Genomic DNA, 25238 nt, shown 5'->3' with positions numbered 1-25238 from the left:
CATCTTGGCATGTCAAAGATCTTTTCTGATGACTCAATGGCAAGGTTATTATTATTGAAATGTATTTAAAGGATAGGCCCTTGAGATGCATCATCTGGTTTTAGAGGCGGTCCTCGGGCACAACACAATAAATACAGTACATACACTTACAACATAATAGTTTGGAATTTTTCATTCTAGTTTAGTTTGAGTTAGTTTTGACTTTTTTAGTTTTTTCCCTAATTTAGTTAGTTTAACACTTAAGTTTTAGTTTAGTTGTTTGTAAAAGGAGTTAGGTGGTTTCTTCCGGACAGCAAACTGAAACTAGACTAAACACAAGTCGACTAGAACTAGACTAAACAGTAAACACTAAAACATTCCGGGTGACTAAAATGCGACTAAAGCTAAGTGAAAACTATTCAAGAGACTATGACTAAAACAAAAACAAAATTGCAGCGAAAAACACTGGTTGCAACTACCATTCCCAGTTCCAACACATTTTGCGAGATGGGAGCAATACAGTCACTCAGTGCCCACTTTAACATACTGTGTAGATTACAGTGGATCCCAAACGTTTTAGCTCAAAACCCAAAAGAGCACAATGCAATGTGTTGTGAGTTTGTAGATCTGCTATTTCCACTACTTCTTAAAAGTATTTCTCCCACCTCCCCCATTAATGGATACATTTATTTTATTTGTTTTTAATTTGTGAAATTATTTTTTTTTGTCTTACTTACTTACTTAAATTGGGAAATTTGGTATATACGTAGTCTTTTCTACATCGGGTGTTTTTATTGGCCTTTAGTGTTTTTATTGGCCTTCATGAATCCACTTGCTGACCGGCTGTCGATATTGAGCAATTTGTTTTATAGGGGTTTATATCATGTGATCCTGCCATTAACATCCTATATAAGGCAAGACTTTCAAATTTCCATTATGCTTTAAGTAGCATGTCAAACTAGGGGGTTTTCATGATTCTGAATCCATTCCAACCATTCGTTTTGCCCAAAAACACTCCTTGGGCTAAAAACGGCCATAGCCACTTGCCCAAATGTTCCCAAAATGTGCTGACCTCATCACATTTCATCACATTTGTGATGAGCGATACCACTGTTTGAGAAACAGTACTGTAGATTCTACAGTACTGTAGATTCTACAGTACTACAGTGTAGAACACCGTTATGAAACGTCTGACATCAACGATCAGTGGCACTGTGGAGATCATTTTCTACTGTTAATCATATCACCCAGGCAGCAACACTTTATACCGATAGGTGCTCACATTTGCAGACTCTTTGCAATCTGATGAGATTGTCTCTGTTCAATACCAGCCCTGTTATCTCCTGCTGTAATTATACGAAAAAGGCAGGCGAATTCACAAGTTAATTGTAATGTAGCCTATTTCCTGAATCAGTATAATTGTTTATATCTTGCCAGTGTTTTTGTCATGGGTTTTCACTGCTTAGCTTAATTTCAGCTATGATTACTCTGAAATCATAACAAACTTGCTGTTGTGAAAGGGATGAAGATTTCTTTCTTTGGCATTGAAATCCTAATAAGAGCCATCCATGAAAAGATGAATAAATACTTCAACTACCAATAGTACTGGGACACTTGAAATGTACTGCTGTATAATATATAGGCCATAGCAGTGGGCGTGGTTTTCTGGTTCCACTGAAAAACCGGCCATTCATTTTTCCCATAGAGATTTACCAAAAAATAAAATCAATTATTTTAAGCCTAGAATCCAGCCATCCAGGATCCTAGTGAATCATGACCATAAAACCTTTGATTCTGAGGGAAAAAGTGAAAATGAAAACCGCTACAAAACCGCTAAACAAACTGTATATGCAACAGTAGGTCGCATAAATGAAACCGTCCGTTAGTCACCCACGCCTCCATATATGGTCATGCCTCGTAACATCACGCCTCCATATATGGTCACGCCTCGTGACATCACGTGACATCATGGAGACCCTTAGATCTCCACATAGGTTTCTCAGTCCATCACGCCTCGTGACACGCTCCATATGTCAATCTGACATCACCAAACCTTGTACACTATGAAGATCACGACACTGACCTCATCTAACCCTGGATAACATACATGGAGAAGACTGGATCATCACCTAGATCTGCATTAGCATATACCTTATGGAGTCGGCCAGCAACTCTACATCTGACCTCAAACTCAAACCCTTAGATCTCCATATAGGGAGCTGACCTGTTCTGACATTCCATATGTTGATCTGACCTCATCAAACCCTGTACACGAAAGACACGCTCCATATATGGCCAGTACAGAATTCATTCCATATGTTGATCTGACCCCCCATGCCAAAGCACCAGCGCTCACCCAGCAGTCTGCCGTCACCCAGGCGATGTGTGCACGTGACCTCGTACTGATTAAATGTAGTCTATAAATGCACCATGTCTGTCTGTACGAACGTACATACGGCTGTAATGCACGTAACTCGAGAACCATTAGCCCCACCGAAACCACACAGGGGCACTGTGGAGATCATTTTCTACTGTTAACCCATTAAGACTGGGAACGCATCGGTGTAAACACTTTAACCATTCTTTTTTCGGTCCTACTAGCAGATATACAAGCTCATAGTGTGTCTCTTTGTGCCACACTATGTAATGAGTTTGTAGATGAAAACTCAAATCTTTGCTTCTGGGGGTCCCTGGAACAACATTTTGAGATTTGGCCCGCGGCCAAATACAAAACATTTTGGGCTGGGGGTCCTCAACATGAAAAGGTATGAGCATATAACAACATAAGTACTGTATAAAGATGAACATAAGCATAAATATATGCATATATGTATAGATAAGAATAAAGCAAAAAGCTTAGGTAAGCAAGGATAAAGCATAAAGTATAGGTAAGCATAAAGGTTAAGTAAGGTAAAGCATAAGTATAAAGTATAGACATAAGCATAACGGTTTGAGCATATAGCAAGATAAGTTTTTCTGAAAACTGTTTTAGAAGACATTTGTAGAATCGGACTCAGGTGGGTTAATCATATCACCCAGGCAGCAACACTTTATACCGATAGGTGCTCACATTTGCAGACTCTTTGCAATCTGATGAGATTGTCTCTGTTCAATACCAGCCCTGTTATCTCCTGCTGTAATTATACGAAAAAGGCAGGCGAATTCACAAGTTAATTGTAATGTAGCCTATTTCCTGAATCAGTATAATTGTTTATATCTTGCCAGTGTTTTTGTCATGGGTTTTCACTGCTTAGCTTAATTTCAGCTATGATTACTCTGTAATCATAACAAACTTGCTGTTGTGTTTCTTGTCCTTTCTTTCTCCACCTCACATCAAGAAAGGGATGAAGATTTATTTCTTTGGCATTGAAATCCTAATAAGAGGCATCCATGAAAAGATGAATAAATACTTCAACTACCAATAGTACTGGGACACTTGAAATGTACTGCTGTATAATATATAGGCCATAGCAGTGGGCGTGGTTTTCTGGTTCCACTGAAAAATCGGCCATTCATTTTTCCCATAGAGATTTACCCCCCAAAAAAATCAATTATTTTAAGCCTAGAATCCAGCCATCCAGGATCCTAGTGAATCATGACCATAAAACCTTTGAGTCTGGGGGAAAAAGTGAAAATGAAAACCGCTACAAAACCGCTAAACAAACTGTATATGCAACAGTAGGTCGCATAAATGAAACCGTCCGTTAGTCACCCACGCCTCCATATATGGTCATGCCTCGTAACATCACGCCTCCATATATGGTCACGCCTCGTGACATCACGTGACATCATGGAGACCCTTAGATCTCCACATATGTTTCTCAGTCCATCACGCCTCGTGACACGCTCCATATGTCAATCTGACATCACCAAACCTTGTACACTATGAAGATCACGACACTGACCTCATCTAACCCTGGATAACATACATGGAGAAGACTGGATCATCACCTAGATCTGCATTAGCATATACCTTATGGAGTCGGCCAGCAACTCTACATCTGACCTCAAACTCAAACCCTTAGATCTCCATATAGGGAGCTGACCTGTTCTGACATTCCATATGTTGATCTGACCTCATCAAACCCTTTACACGAAAGACACACTCCATATATGGCCAGTACAGAATTCATTCCATATGTTGATCTGACCCCCCATGCCAAAGCACCAGCGCTCGCCCAGCAGTCTGCCGTCACCCAGGCGATGTGTGCACGTGACCTCATACTGATTAAATGTAGTCTATAAATGCACCATGTCTGTCTGTACGAACGTACGTACGTATGGCTGTAATGCACGTAACTCGAGAACCATTAGCCCCACCGAAACCACACAGGGAGTGCAGTGCCCGGTGTCGAGTTGGTCGGACCCACAGTTGTCCAGAACCGCCACAAAAGGCCTCTGGCCAGGCTCTGAACAGGGCCCCTGCCCATGCTACATATATGGAGCTGGCCTGTTCTGACATCACAACACTCCCATATTTGGGCATGCCTGACACTCCATATATAGGAATAAAGGGACACAGCGAGACAGATACAGAAATCTCCATATATGGGCATAAAAGGGACAGACAGATGGGTGGAACGGGTACTCTGACACGGGTACAACGGGTATTGCATAGTCGGGTGGGGCATGGATCTAAACTTCCATAGTCACCGACTCTGCGCTCTACAGCCGGGCATAAATGTAATAACTAAAATCTTCACAGAATCACATAATTCACCCAGATCCTGGATTTTAGATATAAATATTTTTGTAAATCTCTATGGGAAAAAAGTTTTTTTTTCTGTGGAGCCAGAAAACCACGACCCACTGCTTTTCCCTATAAAGCTATGCCAACCTCATCTGCATTACACATGGAGCATCTGGCTAAACTGACATCAATACCGTTTTATTATTCATGAACCTATTTATCAGCTCTTACTGAAACTCAGTGATGATGATAACATAATGAGCAATGCTCGACTCTCCGTTACAGTTGTATAAACTTATAATTACTGCATGCAGCACTGCTTTTGCACCTCAGCCGTTCCCACATTTGTGTAAAGACGCAGTGGGCTACTTGATTACAGATTCAGAAACATTTATCTTATATGCAACCCAACAAGGGATGCTGGCACAAGACTCTCTTGTATTGTGAAACAAGAGATTGCAGAACATTAGATTTAGACTAGTAGTGGGCATAGCTAACCTGTCGTTAATTTCTTTGATATCTTGAGCTATGCCGCCCACTATAGTATAAACAGTATAGGGGTATAAACCCTACACTCTTGAATTCAGATAGGCAAGTAGTCTATACAGTGGGAGCACAGTGGATTTTGAGTGTCATGGATTGTGGATTTGTCAAGCCAAGGGGGACATTCTTTGTTGGTGGCAACTGGCAACTAAAATAAGAAAGCCAATTTGGTCATTTCCCCAATGTATTTAATTACAGGCCAAACTTCATTATTAGTAGAGATCAAATTATATTGGACCGTTACTCAGCTTGACAACGTCAGAGTAAAACACAATATGCCATCATTCTTTGTCACTCACTGGTGCCAAACCAAACCAACAAAGTTTATAATTACCTAATGCATCGCAAAGTCCAAGTCCAAGCAAGCCTAGCAATACTGCTTGTTTAACCCATAAACCGGGAAAGCCTGTGTAACCACTTTAAAGGACAACTTTTTTTATTTCAACCAAGGTTCATCTTTTACGTTCTTTAAAAAAAAAAAAAATTGCTGCTTTCTTTCATTTGAGCGATATTAGCTATTTTTGACAGGTGGCGGTGGGCATTCAAACATGGGGCTAAATATGTATTTCTTTATTATTTATGATTGTCCTACTAGAAAATTACATATGGCCACAGTAGTTGGTTTCCGTGTGTCTGATAAAACTGACTAGGGGCTGCCATACTGTGTTATAGGCTCAATATGTCAGTTTGTCACCTCCTCCTTCACATTCAATAGATCCAGTGATATTTTGTGGCCAAATGTAATTTAGTCTAGTCCCCGATTATAATACAACCCAGTTTTTTAAAGATATTTCCATTGAAAAAAAAACATAGCCTTATATTCAGACCAATTGGGTATGTTCTTTTTTATTGTTTTCCAGAAAAAGGTTAGAAGGGTGCATTTGTAGAATCGGCCTCAAGTCAAAATGCGTTAAGATGCAAGCAATGAGTCTCTCTCTATCAAGACAAAACTAAGGGCTTTAACACGGTTTTCTGGTCACAACCCCACAAAAAGTGTTAGTTTTGGTAGGCTACATATATAGTAATAAAATGCATATGTTCATGCATAGGAAGTGCTTTACAGTACTGCAAAATACAATAGAAAACATTACAAGAAATGCGAGAGGCAACTTTAATGTTTTACAGCAGCCTACATGTGCAATGCTGTTAACACCGTTTGCAGAGCTGGGTATTGCCAAGGACCTAACGGTCAAATAAAATCCATCCTAAGCACTTCCATTTCTTATGCCAGCACCTTCTGTTGTGTGATCATTCCTTTTCCAAGCACCTTCTGTAGTGTCTCATCCCAACACTTACAGTACTCCTATGCAACCCTTTCTCATTGTAGCCCTTTCTTTTGCATCATCATCAATGGAATATATTGTCACTGTCAGGACACTGTGGGTGTGGGCATGAATACTCTGCACATGCCTATTGATTGAATTTAAGAATATTTTGAACCATTAGTCTCAGTCGAAGTTGCTTCACTTACAAAATATAACATTGTGTTGAGATTAAAACCCACCCATTCTTTTCAGAGTGAGCCTGATGGTATCCATACACAAACCATTAAAGATGCAGAGTGTCTGCTGTATATACAAGTAGGCTTACAAGAAAGAAAGAATGAGAATTTCTGATCATTTCATACATTTAACCTGTTAGTTATTCTTATGAACCCGTTTGGCTGTATTGGTTAAAAAAGTAAGTCTATGGCTATATTTAGATCTGCACCAAAGTGAACTAAAAGCATTCTCATTTAGGAAAGTGTAAAGTAATAATGATTTGTAAGACAAAATCTCAGTGAAAAGCCCAAAGGCTTATTTTGTATTTTTTTTAGATTCCATAGTTAAAAGAAAATGTAAACACAATATGTTGTATTGGGCTGCCTATTGCAGGGCAGGTAGGGACTGTGTAGCAGCATTCCTGTATTATATTTTTGACACCAGCAACTTGTAATTCGATTGAACAAGGAGTATTTGTAATCGGTAATACGATACATTGTAACGCATTTTCCCCTTCTCCTATTGCAGATATACAGTATTACGTCCTCAACACTACTTGCTGAAAATCAGGATGTGATTTGTTAAATGCACTCACCAAATAAACTATAAAATACACTTTAGCTCCCTCAATTCAATCTGTGTAAGAGCTGCAGTCTGCCCCTTGCTTACAAAAACTGAACAGAGTCCAAACACTATGAAACAGTTGTTTTATTACTTTGTCTGAATAAATCACTGCAAAGGCTGCGCACAAAGACAGTTCTATGAACTAGATATATGGCTTCGGGCATTTTAAGGTAAATAAAACTGACCTAGAGATCGGAAGATGACACGTCTCCAGCAAAAGTTAGAATTAAAAGCCTAATTCCAAATCTCCCAGTAATTTACACTTGCCTGCTTACCAATCATCTCTAAATTAGACATTTTGAAACATAACCCAACAATAATTATATATATTCAGTCCATATCATGTCATTAGGCTTCTTTCAGTGCGTTGTGCATTACGTCATGCTTCTTCAACGCAGCAAACACTTGATGCTGAAATCCCACTTACTGCTGAATACAGACAGCAATTCATGCAAAGAATTTAGCCTGAAAAAAGTAAACAATGCTTACTTTTCGCTTCTTCTGAAAATTGCTCAAACTCCATTTGCTCTTATTCTCTGTGGATATTTGCCATAATAAAAGGTGGCATATTAGTGGTACTGTAGATCCATGGTAGAGAAACGAGACGGGTAGAGATCAGGGGAACCAAGCAAAAGAAGAGTAATCGACATCTGCACAGGTAGCCACAATGGAATGAAACACTGACATTGATTGGGCTGATGGACAATACTCAATCCATTACATAGGAAGAAGCCACATGGGGAAGGTGGTAGTAAATCAACAAAACATGAGCATGCGAGGGAGGGAGTGTGAGGATGATGGCTTCTCTTCTTTTACAAGCACTTTTGTTTCAATTAAGCCTCCATCTACAAGAAGCTCTCTTTCTGCGTTTTCTGATGATGCATGGACTTCTGGGTCTGGAAATTGATTAGTTCGCAAACGTCTGCAATTTTGTTAAGTTAACTGAAGATGCACTTTCAACAGCAGCACAGTGGAAATGGATGCAAGTGAACTGGGCCCTTGCTGTACCCAAGTGGTAGGCTACAGCAAGATGAGCTGGGCCCAGGGTAGCCGAGCACCGTTCGAGGGGTGCCCTCTGAAAATGTATCTGTATATCGAAATATTGTTTACTCAATGCTATTGAACACGTCTGTGTGTTGGTTAAAACATTTTGAACCAATGAAGTGTTAAAAAGTGCTTCAGACTAAACCAGCCAACTCCACCACCTCTCCGCCTCTCAAGCAAGCAATTGACATTGACAATTATATAAAGCCACAATACTAACTTTGATGAGGCAGAATTGCTTTATTTAAAAAAAGAAAAAAAATCAAACAAAATAAATTATTTTATAATGAATAGAGAAGTAAATGATAATGCATATAATTCTACAGAAAATTCTACAGAATTTAGAAACACTCATTCTCCAACACACCTGGAACACAATAACCCCAATTATTTCAGGCCAATCAGTAGAGTGTGCAGCAGCTGGGATGAGGATCAGAATCTCCAAATCTGAGGCCATGGTTCTCAGCAGGAAAGCGATTGTGCAGTCCAAGTAGGGAATGAAACATTGCCCCAGGTGAGGGAGTTTAAGTATTTCAGAGTCTTGTTCACAAGTGAGGGGAGGACGGAGATCAGACGGAGAATCGGAGCAGCAGGGGCGGTATTGCAGTACCACACTGTTGTGACGAAAAGAGAGCTGAGCCAGAAGGCAATGCTCTCAGTCGACCAAGCAATCTTCGTTCCTACTTTCACAGTACCTATGCTAATGAATTGTGAGTCATGACCGAAAGAATAAGGTTGAAGATACAAGCGGATGAAATGAGTTGTCAGACAGGTGGCTGGCTTCTCTCTTTGAGATAGGGTGAGAAGTTCAGTCACGCGAGAGACTCAGAGTAGACCTGCTGCTTCTTCGCTTGGAAAGGGCCAGTTTAGGTGGTTCGGGCATCTAGTAAGGATGCCTCCCGAGCATACCCCGGGCAGATCAAGGATGAGATGGAGGGATTAGATCTCCAAATAGAGGGTAAGCTCATGCATGAAGTGAATGGCAGATCGAGTGGCAAAGTCAGTGACAAAGTTAATTTAATGTTGTTAAAAGTAATTTAATGCAATGAAATGGGACTTTTCTGTTTGGATGTATGGGCTGTCAAAGCCAGAAAGTAGTTTTTTGCCAGTCAGTAGGCATTCGCGCGTAAGGTCCTGGTATGATGATGTCACGCACATTGCCCTTGGAGCGCCTCAGGATCGCCAGAGGGAAGTCTGGAGCTCTCTTCTGGAGCTGTTGCCCCCGTGACTCGACTACAGATAAGCGCTTGAAAATGGATGGATGGATGGATAATAGTGAATCAATCAGGACAATAACATAATAACATGGGCGTGTTCCCAAAAGCATGCTGGGAATACTTCCTCAGACAGTTTACAGCCCCGATACGCTACAATGTGAGAGTATAATATCCTGAGGATGCGATGTGGAGGCTTATGCTGAATGTCTTCACCCGCCTGAGGCTGTACAGAGCCCAACATCATCTGTACAGCCATCTGGGTGGCTGAAGACATTCAGCATGAGCTACAGAGGGTGGTGCAGACAGCCCAGCACATAGTCTGAGGTGAGCTTCCATCCCTCCAGGACATGCATAGCCAAAGCCAAGCAGATGATCAAAGACACTTAGCCTCAATGTGGTCACACCGCTTAGGCAGTCGATACTGCAGTGTCAGTGACAGTTTCCACAGCCAGGCCATCAGGCTGCTAAAGTGCTTAAATAGGCACCGTCCCTCTTTAACATACTAGCATTAAAATGGTCCCATCACAGTATCACAAGAGACTGAGGAACTCTATATTACAAACTGTATGTATATTTTAATATTTGATATTTTACTGTTATTTAAAAATCTAACTCCAATACATGGTAGCTTGCACTAACTAATTTCACACACACTCATTTAGCCCTGTACATTTGAGATGTGATGATTAAGTAAAGTTGAATATCTTTGCTGTCGGGCAGAAAACAGCCAACTCCAAAATATTCATTTATCAGGAAATGGAGAAACCTTTTATTTTTAACAAAGCAATACTGCCTCATCAAAGTTGGTAATGGACTAGTATTGTGTTTTTATATATTGTCAGATACAGTACTTGCATGAGAGGGGGAGAGGGGGTAGAGTTAGCTGCTTTGAGTGTTCAATGTAGTTGTCAGGTGAAAAGTGACTAATGAAAGTTAATGAAAGACCTTTAGAGGACCTAGTACTAGCCTGATTGGCCGCCACACACGCTGCCTAAGCCAATTGAAGTGTAGTATGATTGCCTGCCTCCCAGAGCCAGGCAATCATACATGGAGTAAGACAGAGTTACGACAACTCCGTTCACTTAATGGGGCCAGTCTCTTCTACATAGACTTGTATTGAAAAGGGACCAGGCTGTTTTCTGCCCCCTCAATGTCGCAACTGTCTTACTCTATGGCTCTGCTGCCTCCTGAACTAAGCTATGCACCGTGAAACAAAGGGCTGATTTCCGCACCGCAATGAGAAAGCTGTACGACCGCAGCCTCGAAGCAACAACAGCTGCTAATGTTATGAGCTGGCCAGCAGGAAAGCCACAACAACAGTCATTGAACCACGCACAGAACGTCAGAAACAAATGCAAACAACGGCAGCGAGGTTGCGCCAGAGAAACATATTACTAAAATAATATGGGGGAGGGGGGACAACGGAGACAGCGCATGTTTCACCTGACACATTATTTAGTTTAATGTTTTTTTTGGTGGCTTTTGCCTTTATTTATTTTTTTATGGAGGGACCATCTAATAAAAAAAATTATTAGAAGAACTTTTATATATTTCATTGGTTCAATATGTTTTGAACCAATACCATGTGGGTGTTCATTACTATTGATTAAAATAAATATGAAACCTGAAAAATGGAGCTGGTTTCTGCCAGACAGTGTTATTATAGGTTGGAAGTGTTGCTCCCATCTTTAAAATGTCTTAAGTTAAAGTGTTAATGTTATTCTGCACCATACTATGAATTATAATTAGACTGCTAATTGTGTGGTTAAAACAATGACCACCACCAGACTCCAAGCATCTCTGAAAGCAGATATAGGGGGTATACCGCACTGTGTTCCTGACAGGACCATGGCATGAAAAACATTAATCCTATCAAGTTTTCCTTGAGATAATTTGTCCAAAAGGTCTGACCACCTCCTCACACCCAGAGTGGAATACCTGAGAACCACCAGCGTGCTCCAACACCTCCCATCGATCTGCTCAAAGAATCACTCTGTACATTAATTGAATCCCTGCAAGCACTGAAAAAGCTTTTACACCAGCGGGGAGGTGAGCATGAGAGAAGAGATAAAGGTGTAAGAAAGAAATTATGAAGGTATTATATTAACTGACCAGTTGGACTAGGATGTGGTGAAAGGTGAAAAGATTGCATGATACATGTGCACTATGCAATAATTCATCAATATGAAATGTCTCGACCTCTATCTTGTAGTTACGTACAGTTAGTAGTCTTTAGGATTGTAATTTGTACTGTATGTGCATTGCAGGGAAAAGGCCCCTTGACCTTATGCCTGTATTACAATTTAGGCATTTAGCAGACGATTTACAGTAAACAAAACATTGCAAATTTGCAATACACCCAATACATAGAAATAGTCATCTAGAATCATAAGCAAGCTAAGAACCTAACATCTGTCTAATAGTAGAAAATCTGTAGAATGAAACAAGTATAACCTTTGCATGTACACATGTAAGGTCGTCGAGGCTAGTGCAAGTGCTACGGGCTAAAATGGAGTCTGAAGAGGTGAGTTTTCAGACTACGGCGGAAGATTGGAAGTGAGTCTGCAGTTCTGATGCAATGAGAGTTCATTCCATAGTTTGAGACAGAAGGGAAGAGTCTGAGACATGGGGTGTGTTGTACAATTTTACAATTTGGGCATTTTTAGAAGATGTCAAAGGCAGAGTGACAACTGCAAAATAGGAGCAAATCTACCTGGCAATAGATCATTCTGATCTGGGTCAGTACCGCAAAATGAGTCATACTCATATGACCCATCCTGAAAATGTTTCAGGGTTCCTGATAATTGACTAATAACTAATGCTGCATTCACATGGGATCAGGCAAGCGGTAGACGACAAACGGCACCACCTGCTGTACAGCACGGAACGGTAAAAATATACAAATATTTTAACATTGAACGGCAATGCCGTCTGCCGCTACAGTTGCCAGTTCTGGCTGCTGGGCCGTCCTGTCCCGTTAACCGGCCTGCTCCCGTCCACTTAAACGACTTCCTGACCCTATGTGAATGCAGCATAACCGTGTGTTTTAACAGCGGGCGAGCATCGGCCGACACATCACCTAATCGCCCGAAAAGATGAATTATTTTTATCTTCCTCCGCCCACTTTAACTATCGGTCGTTCGCCTGCTATCGGCAATAATGGCCGGGTCCCATAGACAAATAATGCACTTCCAGAAAATTCATCCGGCTATCGCCCGCTGTTAAAACTTACTGTAAGCCTTGCCGAGCCATGTAGCACATAGGGCAGGAGCTCATCTCACAAAATGAGTGCTCTCTGATCCCTGACACTAGGATCATAGAAATAGGTCAATGTAGATTTTAATAGTTACGACAGGGAAGCGGGAGGACATGCGGCAAAGGCAGTCGGGATCGGGACTCGAACATGCTGTCAGGCTGGATTACCGAAGGCGGCACAGGCCAATAATAGTATATAAAAGTAAATCTGACGTGGAGTAGGCCTATGTTTAGACCATGAACCAGTTATCAATTTTCAAAGAATTACATTTGGGAATGATAACGTGTATCTGATAGTATAGCATTTTGCAGGCTAGGAGTTGGTCTGTGTGTGGGACAGACATGTGGTCTTTTGCCATGTGGAAATGGAACATGCATTGTGTACGGTATGGGGGAAGGGGGACTGCATCCTTTGGAGATCATCTTGACCCAGCACAGGACACATGGTGGGCCTGGAATAGACATGGAGGTATACCGTGCCATATTCTTGGCAGTACCATGGCATGAAAAACATTTAGGTATCAGCTATCAGGTTTTCCTTCAGATACTTTGGCCAAAAAGGCCTGACCAAATCCAAACACCCAGACAGTGTCACACCTGGGAACCAACAGCCCACACTTCCAATTGATCTGACCAAGGAATCTACTCTGTCTGCACATTAACCTAATCCCTGCATGCACTGAAAAAGCTTTTAAACCACAGCGGGGAGGTCAGCATGAAAGAGGAGATGAAGGAGCAAGAAAAGAAATTATGAAGTATTAGCTGACCAGTGGAGGATGTGGTGATGGTGAGAGATAGGATGCATGATACACTTCCAGTTTATAACAAGTAAGACGCGCAAACGCGGGAAGCGAACGCAGCTCGTAAATGGCAATAACAACAATTAGAATAAATTACATACTTTTTTAAGGTTTTCTTTTTAAAGTTCTCTTTGTGTTTTTTTAAATAATCCATCACAACAAAATGTTGGGGCCTCCATCTTGGGAGTTACTCAATTGGTATTCTGTATATGTTGCAGGGAAAAGGTGACAACCTCGTAGTCAAATATTTGACATTACATATTTGCAGTCATCAGTCCACCCACAACAACTCCAGGTAATTCTGTGAGTAGTACAACACTTGGGGAGCAGTCAGGGGGTTAGGTGTCTTCCTCATGGACATTTAACACAAAGACAGGGGTGTGAACCGGGCACTGTGTGTTTCCCTGAGGGCCTCTACCCATTTTTGGACCTGCTGTACCCAACATTGTGAACCAGTGCTCAAGAAAGAAAGAAAAAAAAAAAACTAATAATAATGAACAACAATTTTCAGAACACATTTATTTGTTTCAATTGAAACCAGTAAAGGTTATTCATCGTTTTGAATTATGAATGGAATGCTATGGGTAACATTTGGAATTGTATTGAAGCCAACAGTATGTACATAAAAGGAAAACCCTTCGGCTTCCTACATATTATATAAAAGAGTTTTAAAATGTTGCATCAAATGAAGACAGCAATTTTAAGCTGATATTGGCATGTATATTACACAATCAAACCTGAAAATTTTGGACATGTCAGCATCATTGAGCAATTTGAATTTGAGAGACCAACATGGGGAAATTACACTTGTAAGTCCATGTGAACCAGCTCTCTTTACATTTTTGTTATCCACCAGATTGTTTTGCAAACAGCCACACACTGAGGATTGCACACATCAGCCCAACTGGGCAACGCTGATCCTAGAGCTGCAGATGTGACAACTGAAAATTTAGACTGGGTGCAGTCAAAGACTGACTGAACCATATCACCAACTATTAAAATTTACTAGCCTAATAAATATAGAAAAGACTTTGTGGAATGCAGAAAAAAATTGCATCTATGAGGAATAATTGGAAATGTGAACGATGCAACGAAGCTATTAAAAAAAATGTTACAAGTAATTTAGCTGGTGATGCGTTCTCTTTTGTGTAGCACAATAGTTGTGAGTTTTAAACTCGCCATGTTATTAGGGGTTGAAACATACAGTTCTTGTCCGGGCGGGCAGCCGTTCTCATCATTGGAAAGACGGAGAGCTTCCCCAAATCCGCCTTCTTCAAATGAGCTCAAAAAAGCTTGATGATGCTCTCTCTGGATTTACCAACTCCAACCCATTTCACTGAAAGCACAAAATGATAAATACGTTTGCAAATTGAGAAACAGTTCGACTCCATGCAAAACCATACTAGCAGTGGCCCATGCACTGACTATGACTCATGGTTTTAGAGCCCGGCCGATGCCAGACCTTTGGTCGGATAGGATCCAGATTTTTGAGACACCAAAGGGAAGTAAGTAATGATGTACTGGCCAAGTTAATAGGTTGTGTTCTAAACGGATCACCAGATATTACTGCTGAACATGATCAACTTGCAGACTTCAAAACATACTTCAACACACAATATCATTGCATGTATTTTGCGTTTAAGTGCATTTTAAAGCATGAATTGATTTGAAAAGTCTAGCCGGAGATGATCCCTGGAGAAAAGATTAAGTGCAATGTGCATTTAAAAACATGGATGGATTTGAAATGTCTACCCAAAGATGGTCCCTGGAGAAACGATTTCACAAAAATAATTGTGACATTATGTTCAGTGATGAATTAAAGACTTGCAACAAGACATTGCAACAAAAAAAAAGAAATTAATTAGTGGGAAATTGGCCCATGTTTATTTATGATATAAGCATGCATGCATGGACAGCGGTATGGTCCTTTAATGTAACAATACTACAGAAGATGCCCCCCACTTAAGCCAGATGTCATGTAGCCGTAGCTGGCTCAAGAACCTAGTGACGGCAAATAACATGCACCATCTACATTAATTGCCCAGCTAAATGAACAAAACCTTTGACCCAGCTGAATTCTGGCACGGGCGCGGACACACACACACACACACACACACACACACACACACACACACACAATTGGGATTATATCAGACAGAGCTAAGCTTTTTAAGTGGTGCAACCACTTCCTTAAGTGACTATGTGTGGGTGAGTGGGTGGGTGCAACCTAACAAACGCACATATTAACTGTATATATGGTGATTTCGGGTGTGCCAGTACAGTACAATGACAGTACAGTACAGTAGAGGGACCCCCACACGGTAACTCTGTCATTTCTCAACCGTTTCGGACACGGGGCGGCTCGCCGGAATCGGGCCGGCACCCTGGGTGCGTTCCTGTGAGTTGCACCACTTACTTCACATGGGTGTGATGTTTTTCCTTATTGCCTGTAATGGCATACCCAAAATAGGAGTGTGGTTTTCACCAACCTGGCAACTGCAGGAAATCCTCAATGAAGCGGATGTAGTTCTGAGCCTGGGAGGGCAGGTCATCAAAGCTCCGCGTCCCCTCGGTACTGCAACACCACCCAGGTAACGTCTCGTATGTCACCGTTACCCGGGTCAAAACATCCATGTTGGCTGGAATAGAAGCACATTGCTAATAGTGAGAAACATTTTGTAGCCCGTTAACGTTCAAGAGTTGTCAAACATTGACGATTTTTTCTAAAAATGGCAAAGTATACAAGATCAGATCTACAAGCTCACCACTCATCACATTGTGAGCTTGTCAATCTGCTATTGCACCTCAATACATTACAAATCTCTCTGCCTTCCCAGTACGATTACGAAAATTTGGTTAGGATTTATTCTAAGCCTAAAGGGTTTCTAGGAGAAGAGTAAAATAAGCCTAAATAAATGTTACATAGTATCTACATGAATCACAACCTTTGACAAATATTGGAATATGATTTTGAATCCATATTGTGCCACATGTAAAACAAGAGCTTTGCACTGTATGTAAATAGAAGAACCCAATTAGAATCTGAGTGGACATAATGAGGAAGTCGCTCTTCAAAGTGAATCTTGTTCGTCATATCCGATTCCACCAGCCTGCGGCAACATCAGATACATTTGGTATCTGAGCAGGAAAGTTACAAAATGTTATCACCACCAAATGGTTCAAATACTACTGCTGCTATCCATTGTGCTGCCATGGAATAAATGTATGAGAATTCTTAAAGTCGATAAGTATTGATGCAGCAGTTTACACTTGTTTTTGATTCTGAAAACACTAGTATTTTCAGTATTAACACCAATCGGGGCCCATGACGTAAATCACCGTCAAATTCAAGTGCACGGTGATGTGCCCAAATTAGTGCTATGAAAACTGATCGCATCTCTCTGCAGCCTAGAGGCGCTTGCTGACACCTCTAACACCTTGAGGTAACACCTTGAGGCCCGGGCCCTCAAGGTGTTAAATACGATTTACGAATTAAGGTAATTGCGATTCATTACAGCACAATGTAGAGATGGTGAAGACCGGGTTAGTGAGTGACAATATGAAACACATCAGTTTTGGAAGGGATTCAAAGCACTGACATCACAACTCGACTATATCATACACTAATAAAATGTTTGTGCGACTAAAACAAATCATGACCGTTACACCCCTACATGATAAATGTATGACCTACCAGGGAAGCTGGGAAGGGGTTTGTCATCTACGCTGTATGCCACGCCCACTTTGATTTCGGGCAGCGTGTCCAGAATATCGAGCTTCGTTAAAGCGATGCTGGAAGACAAAGAGAAACCATCACATTGTTTTGGCACATAACATAAACACATGAGGTATAACACTAACTGTAGTTGTAGTCAATGACATAAATGATGCATCATAGAATGGTTTTGTAGTCACCCCTTTATGGGAATAAATCTATGCCACACCCGTCAGGATATACTGTAGGCTCAGGTCAAATAAACAGGAATTGTATCATTATATAGATAACATGCTGCAGTTTCAATTCTCCATTCACAACAAATCAAGTCAAGATGACTGCTCACTTACGCAGAGAAGCCATTGACCATGTGTGCATATCGGACAAGGATGAGGTCCAGCCAACCACACCGCCGCCTGCGGCCGGTGGTGACACCAAACTCCCTCCCCTTGGACTGCAACAGCTCCCCAGTTTCCTGAATCGCAGAAGAGAATGCACACTGCTCAGCTGTGAGCACCAATCAATGGGACAGAGTAATGGATTGATATTAAAGCTGCAATCCGGAACTTATTTTCATGAATGAAACTGTATTTTAAACAATCTGTGTAGTAAAGAACATGAAGTACATCTGCAGTGGTTGAAGGCGGTCTCTCTACTCTTCCATTGATACATTTAGACACTGATGTTGTGAAGGACACCACCTGGATGATGAGTAGCCCTGCCTGAAGCTGAATATTAACCCTGTATTAGCAGGGATTCCCTCTTGAATGAGGGGTCATGGTTACTGTAATTGCAACTGTGACGCCACAGTTACAATTACTCCCGTCTGTCAGGAGAGGACATAAACTTACGGATTGCAGATTTAAAGAGTTAATTCTGCGTTTGTCACACCATGCATAAATATGCAAATTAACATGAAGTCACGCTAAAATGTATAGTAACGCTAAAATTAAGAAGCCATGTCAGACCTACGACCCCAGCAAATATACAACCCTGGCAGCTTGAGCTTCACAGCCCAGACCAGAAATAACCATATTTAAACATTAAAAACCCCATCTACAGAATTGTTTTTGGATTTGTGGATTGAGTTCTATGTTAAATTTAGATGGGCTTTTTTGTGTGTTAAAATATTAATACAATAATGGAAAACAAGGCAGGTAACGACAGCAAGGACTCGATTTGCCTGAACAAGGCCCCGCACGACAACGAGCACTTGTCCGATTTGGTAAGCCATGGTAGACAAAATAGTTCATCACCTATTTTGAAATTGCACATATGCAGGATGTTGAGAAATAAAATAAGCACTCCGTCCCTGACATAAATAACTAGAGTCCTAGAAATGCAGTCCTGAAAGTCCAGCCTCTGCTCGTAACTGGAGGTGGTGCTAGCTTATACGTCAGCAGTGTTATGAAACTGCTTCGGCTGTAGATTTGCCTGTACTTCAGGTCTGATGCCCTTTTCTCACTCCAGAATGGCCTAGGTTCCTAAAGGGATACAGGCCCCTTTGCCTCAATTAAAAAGACGACAATGAGTTATCTCCTTCCTGGGGGTATGTCACGCTATAAGCCAAAAAGTAAACCCAATTTGAGTGGGACCTTTCTCAGGCACAAGAGAGGCAATAATCACCTAACGCCATAAAGGTTATACTTTGCCATACAACGAATAACGAAAATAGCAGATCAACAAGCTCACAACGTGTCCTTTTTTAAATATATATTATTGCCTATAATGGACATACCTAAAATGGGGATGCCAAGTTGAAAGTGGTTAATGAACGTACACTGATCAATGTTGTCCCTCTACTCACATTGTCCTGCTCTGTGGGGAATGCCCCAACTCCCACCCGGGTGGTGTAAGCTTTGACTACACCGTATACTCTGCCCACATGGGAAGGTGGCACACCTAGCCCAGTACATACTCCTCCCACGGTGCAGTTTGATGATGTCACAAATGGATAAGTCCCTGGGAGAAAAAGGGGAAAAAAGCACAATCTTAATGTTAAAGCAATTCCGTCAGTTTTATGTCTGCACAATCATTAAAAGGACAGTGATAATTAGACAAACATGAAGCAATTAATTATTAAGAACTTCATTATTCAATTCTAAGTGTGTGTTGCCAAGAACATTGATTATTTATTAATTTTCCTTGGCTGGCGATCCAGTTTAGAGAGGACCGAGAAATGGTCTGAGCGAGCATGCAAGTGTTTGCAAATGATTAGATTATAGGCATTAAATGGAAACCAGGCTTTAACATGTGCAGGTTTATTTATCACCACCCTTCCCCGCCCCCAAATAAATAGAGATGGAGGGAGAGATAGAGATCCCACAATCGCTCACCAAAGTCGATATCCAAGAGGGCAGCATTGGCCCCCTCCACCAGGATCTTCTTAGTGGGTCCAGTAAGAGCTTTGTGCATGAAGTACACCCCATCGGTCACTAGAGGACGCAATTTCTCAGCATAGGCCTGTAGAAAACAGCAGAACCATTCCATAGGTAAATGTGGGAGTACCGGTACTACATAACTGTCCCACTTCAATTGAAAATGAATGCATTTTTTTCCCTCCTGCATTTATGTTTTGGAGGAGGGTGATGAAAGGACAGAGAAAGGGAAGTCTGTTAACCCCACGGGCTGATAAAACAGGTCCAATCAGTCAAAGCAAAAGTGCTCGGGACCGTGCGCTGAACTGTCACTGTGAGAGAAGACGTCACTGTGGAACTCTGCATGGCTGCCACAGTTCCTTTTCGGTTTGTTTATGACAAATTACCACCAAGGAAATTCACAGTTGCCCTTGGTTGGATAACCTTGGGCAGCGACGAATGCCAGTGCCATAATCTATTTTTATCGCCTAAATGTACTGCACCATATCACCATGGATTAAGTTAATGCATTTCATTATGCTACAGTATATTGGAAAATATGGAATTGAAATTGAGTTGAAAACAATCTCATGTCCAGAGATATTCTATATTTAGATAGTAATCATTGCTATACTGCAGTTCAACAGGTGAGGTGGTCTCACTGGTCTGTGGAGGTATTGCATCATGCATGTGGTCCCTGACCATGCATTTACCATTTGTAGGTAATTCTTCCAGTTACAGTGCTCTAAATGACATGGTGACAAGTCCATGCCAGTTGTCTCAGTACCCAGGCTTTTATTTTCATTTGGCTAAAAACATAAAGCCTGGGGAAACCCATTGGAAAGTTTGCCATAGGAAACCCACTAAGTTGTCAGTTACTGGGAAGTCAGAGGTCAAGAGATTTCACAGACAAGGGAATTAGAATCTCAAGGGGAAGTCTACCAGATTGCCTGATTGAGTCATCATTATTGGAAAAGCTGATATAAAACTGCATTCTCTTCAGTTTTCTACCTTGTTGTACTTTAAGTTTATTGTGGCATGTTTTATTCTATTGCCTTGTATAGCAGTTTTGGTTTGGTTGATTTGTCATTTTAAATGTGCTTTAGAAATAAACTTTCAGTTGAGATGTGCCCATATAATCACATCTGCCTGCTCATTCATACATTGTCTGGACCACTAGCATATTTCTGTTATGCCTGGGCTTGATATGTTTTAGTAGCATCATGCAACAAATTAAATCACGCCTAAGGGCGTGATTTAATTATTGATTATATGGGCACATCTCAACTGAAAGTTTATTTCTAAAGCACATTTAAAATGACAAATCAACCAAACCAAAACTGCTATACAAGGCAATAGAATAAAACATGTATTGTATTCTCCCACACCACACCTATTAATTCAAATATTTTCTTACAGTTGGACTTATAATATACTATTAACATTTGTAATACATAGAACAAAAAGGTATTTTATTTATGTTATTATTATATTTATTAATTTACATTTTAATTTTATTTTCCCTTGGAGGACCACCTACAGGCCTAATTATGCCAATGACCACTAGTAGTCTGTGGACTATTGAGAAACAGTAGAATGCATGGACACTGCATGGGGATATTAGCACATAGCCAAATTGAAATGGATTTGTTGGGGTATAGAATTAAATTGGGATGGACACAAAGTTCTGAGTAAATTAAACTAAATAATTTGTATAAACTGCAATAATGTGGTTGTCCCAAGGCACGGATTGAGTGTCTCACATACCATTTGTGAACCACTGTTGTATCCCATCTCCTCAGATTTCTTTCTGTGTTGCCTACAGTATCTTAAACAAGGATAATAGCGTCCACTCTTTTACAGGCATGGGGAAAGATAGAAATCACATGCTGAGCTCCACTCACCTTCAGCTGCTGCAGCTCACCATCAATGTCCACATTCAGATTAGGGTACATTGTCAGGAAGTGCTCAGCCAACACACGGAACCTACATTTAAAAATAAATAAACGGGACTTTGTCTAAGCAATCTGCATTCAAGATAACTCATACTTCCTACTAAGCACAAATGTGGTTACTGGTAGTTACATTATCGTGTTCCACAAGAATTTGTCCTTCCATTGTTTTGAAATGTTTAAACTTGAAACAGGGTGCTGCGTACTGCACACAATTATTCTATTTCCCACTGTGTCCAAGTCTTCAGTTCGATTCCAGCACCCTGCTCTTACTTTGTCTTTATAAAGTACACAATTACCCAAAACATTTTTATTTTTTTAATTCAAGCATATTCAATATATTTGGCCATTTGTCCAAACCCCACAATCACTATAAAATCAACACACTCACTTCTCCTCGAAGACCTTGAAGTCAGAGACAAGGTCACAGACTCTCAGACCGTTCCGAGCTGCTTTCGAGGAGTAGGCGGGGCCAATGCCCTTCTTGGTTGTTCCCAAACTGGATCACAAACAGCAAAATAATGAAAGTTATCATCAGTACTAGTTCATATTTGTCAAGATTTAGCTCAGATAAATAAGCAATTTTGTGGTGCCAAAAGTTAAATGAATACAACACACCCTAGCATCCCTATTCTGAGGCCAACATCCAGCAAAAAGAGCAGATCTACAAAACTAAGATCATTTAGTGGAGGGCCTAGTATAGCATGCATGGAAATGTGGTCAGCTAAGTATAGGGTTTGAGTGGTTATGTTTTAGCAGTGACACTTACTTCTTTCCTGCCTGTAGCTGTCTCTGTTGTTCCTGGATCCCATCCACAGCTTGGTGGAAGTTGAACACTGCAGAAGGAAAATCAACAGACCATCAGAAAAAAACTGCCATTGTGACAAATGAAACAATTATGAAGTGGTCATTGTGGATAGACTTAAGTCGAGAGCTGCTGAAGCTGATTTGAAGTAAATGTCCCTAGCATGCTCCAAGCAGGCTTAAAATGTTAGTGTAACATTACTATACAGTATCTTTAGATTATTTACAGAATCTTTACCAAGCCTTTGACCAAGTTTTATCCTCGTTTATATTGTACCGTGTGCAAGGGGGTTCCTTCCTCTTATGCAATATTTATTTATATATCACATGATGTGGAGTCTGCAAGAGTTTCCCAACATTTGAGATATGCAGGGCAATACAAATAAAACTTACCAATGTGAGCACGATCAGAAATCTTTAACCTCTTCTCCCATCCTTGCAGGGCTGGACAAGAAAATCACAAAAATCACATTTGAATTATTTATTCAATGTGAGCATAATCAGAAATATTTAACCTCTCCTCCCATCCTTGCAGGGTTGGACAAGAAAAATCACGCATTTCAATTATATATTCCAAATGACTAAACACACTAAACAACATGGCATATTGGCGGTTTCCATTAAAAGCGCACCTTTTCCTTTCTGCAGGTTCTTTTCAGCCTCTTCAAAGAGACCAGGTAAGTGTATCACCACCCCATTACCTGTGTTACAGACAGAAAATATTACTGAAGCAGACTATGCATGTACATTGTTTATGCTCTCTTCAGTCACACAAATGGACACTTTGGTTCCATTAGAACACCGTTTCCCAAAGAGTGGGTCAGGACCCATCTTTGGGTTACGGACAAAAATGTATGCGTCGCAAATAAATACCTTTATCACTTAAAAACAATTCCAACATTTTCCAAAAAGTACTATTACTTCCATAATAGTGAAAACAGACTATTTACAAGCTCACAACGTGGCGAGCTTGTAGATCTGCTATTTTCACTAGTTTGTGTCCCTGGCAAACTCCAATTTCTCTTTCGGGTCTTGAGCTAAAAGATTTGGGAACCTCTGCATTAGTACACTCTCAGACTTAAATTAGCAGAGCATTTTACGGTGTACTGTGGTACATTCAAAAGGTCACACACTGCACAGTGTGACACTGTTGTCACAGGGCCGAGAAATCCAAGGGACTTCCTCCTCATGGCGCTACTAGAACAAAGGAAGCTGTGAAAGAAATGTGTGACAAGCAGCGTGACCTACCAATGAAGGACAGTGCCTTCTTGTTCAGCACACCACTTGGCAGCAGGTGGAAATCATACTCCACCGAATCAACCACCACGGTATGACCTGCATTGTTACCGCCCTGGAGAGAAAACATTTATAGAAGCATTTAATGATGGTTTGACAATGTAAGGACAATCACCATTCAAAAAGGGGGAAGGAAGTGAGCCATCATGAGATGATAAACTGTCTGTAGAAAGTTAAAGATGCAATCTGTGACTTTAATGTACTACCTCTGGGATTTGAAGTGAACCCAGATTGGTCACCCGGTAGTTTTCCTACCAGACACTACACTACACTAAAGGGTCTATATTTCTCATTGGAAGAGTAGGCACACACACACACCACCTACAATCCCTGGAGATGTGAGGACATACTGTACCATTGATAGAGATTGGATAAACTAACCGTTTCATTCAATAAAACAAGTTGGGCTGCAGCTTTATAAGCAATTAGTTATCTTATCTGCCATCTTGCTGATACGATTTTATCCTCATAGCAGTTTTTGTATTGACCTGCTGTAACTAACTTAAACAGTACCCATTCTGCAATCTGTTAATACAATGTTCAATGCATTTGTTCACAGTCACACTCGTGGTAAAATAGACTCGATTACATGAACAATTCGTTTATTTCATTACCACTCTGCAGCTTTAAAGTTGAAAAAGTTCTCACACACCACAGGAAGTGCGACAGGCTGCTTTGCCTTTAAGGCCACAGATGAGAGCCTAGTATTGTTATAGACCCCAAGTTAGCGTGGTGTGTCACCACCAGCTGGACAACCACCTTCTTTCACACGTTAAAAGATCAAATGCGTAACTGCCCACGCACGCGCGAATTCACATACTACTACTATACTAAATTATATAACCGGTGTTTGCATTTCATCATCGTACGGCCGTGTACCTCACCGAAAGCAGCAGACAGACGTACAAGCTCCCAACGCGTGAGCGACACTGTGGTACGACGGAGTCACACACACACACACACACACACACACACACACACACAGGGCCATTTTGTATCCAGGTCGCTGACGTTAGAGCCCTACAGCCACACACACAGCATGAATATTTACTATGTAGTATCTGACCTTCGAACAGCTAGCCGACATTTTGGGTAGCAAACCACGCGAGGTGGTGACCGGTCCGGATACACTATAGTGGCATTTGTTCTTTTCTTTTTTTACCTGACACCTGCATACGATATCCGCGTCCATGGCGAGCAGGTCGACCACTTTCCCCTTGCCCTCGTCCCCCCACTGCGCCCCGAGGACCACCGTCACTTTGTTGCGAGGCTCCCGGGGCGTGCGGAGGGCCTCCTGCGCGGCGGCGGAGCTGCAGTCCCGCGGCCGCTTCGTCGCCGGCTCGCCGTTCAGGGAAGCGCTCTTCTCCTGGCCGTTGGACATGGTGCTGGATGCCATGCTGCTGTCTGCTCTGTGTGTGTACAGTGTGTTGCTGCTGATCTGCTCTCTCGCCGCCGGAAAGTCCTTTTAGCGCGGTTCTTGT

General features: G+C 41.2%; 1 protein-coding gene across 1 annotated transcript; it reads right to left on the bottom strand.

Moving 5' to 3' along the window:
* Positions 1–14137: 14137 nt before the first annotated feature.
* On the bottom strand, positions 14138–25238 carry adssl (adenylosuccinate synthase, like). Its single transcript, XM_083772505.1, has 13 exons — positions 24920–25238; positions 23710–23812; positions 23094–23162; positions 22855–22905; positions 22427–22493; positions 22049–22156; positions 21610–21691; positions 19685–19811; positions 19156–19310; positions 17699–17823; positions 17328–17425; positions 16123–16272; positions 14138–14969 (listed from the first exon to the last, which is right to left on the bottom strand). The coding sequence occupies exons 1-13, from the start codon at positions 25151–25153 to the stop codon at positions 14917–14919; spliced, it is 1422 nt and encodes a 473-aa protein (XP_083628631.1). The 5' UTR covers positions 25154–25238; the 3' UTR covers positions 14138–14916.

The sequence above is a fragment of the Protomyctophum parallelum genome (assembly GCF_964188405.1).
Source record: "Protomyctophum parallelum genome assembly, chromosome: 1".
Classification (NCBI taxonomy): Eukaryota; Metazoa; Chordata; class Actinopteri; order Myctophiformes; family Myctophidae; genus Protomyctophum; species Protomyctophum parallelum.
This window is presented reverse-complemented; position numbering and strand designations above follow the sequence as displayed.

Coding starts and splice junctions, on each gene's coding strand:
- adssl (XM_083772505.1), bottom strand. CDS start 25,153: ATGGCATCCAGCACCATGTCCAACGGCCAGGAGAAGAGCGCTTCCCTG. Junction 22,494..22,854: donor TTCTGATCGTGCTCACATTG/GTAAGTTTTATT, acceptor TTCCTTCTGCAG/TGTTCAACTTCCACCAAGCT. Junction 14,970..16,122: donor GGATTTCCTGCAGTTGCCAG/GTTGGTGAAAAC, acceptor TTGTGCTTTCAG/TGAAATGGGTTGGAGTTGGT.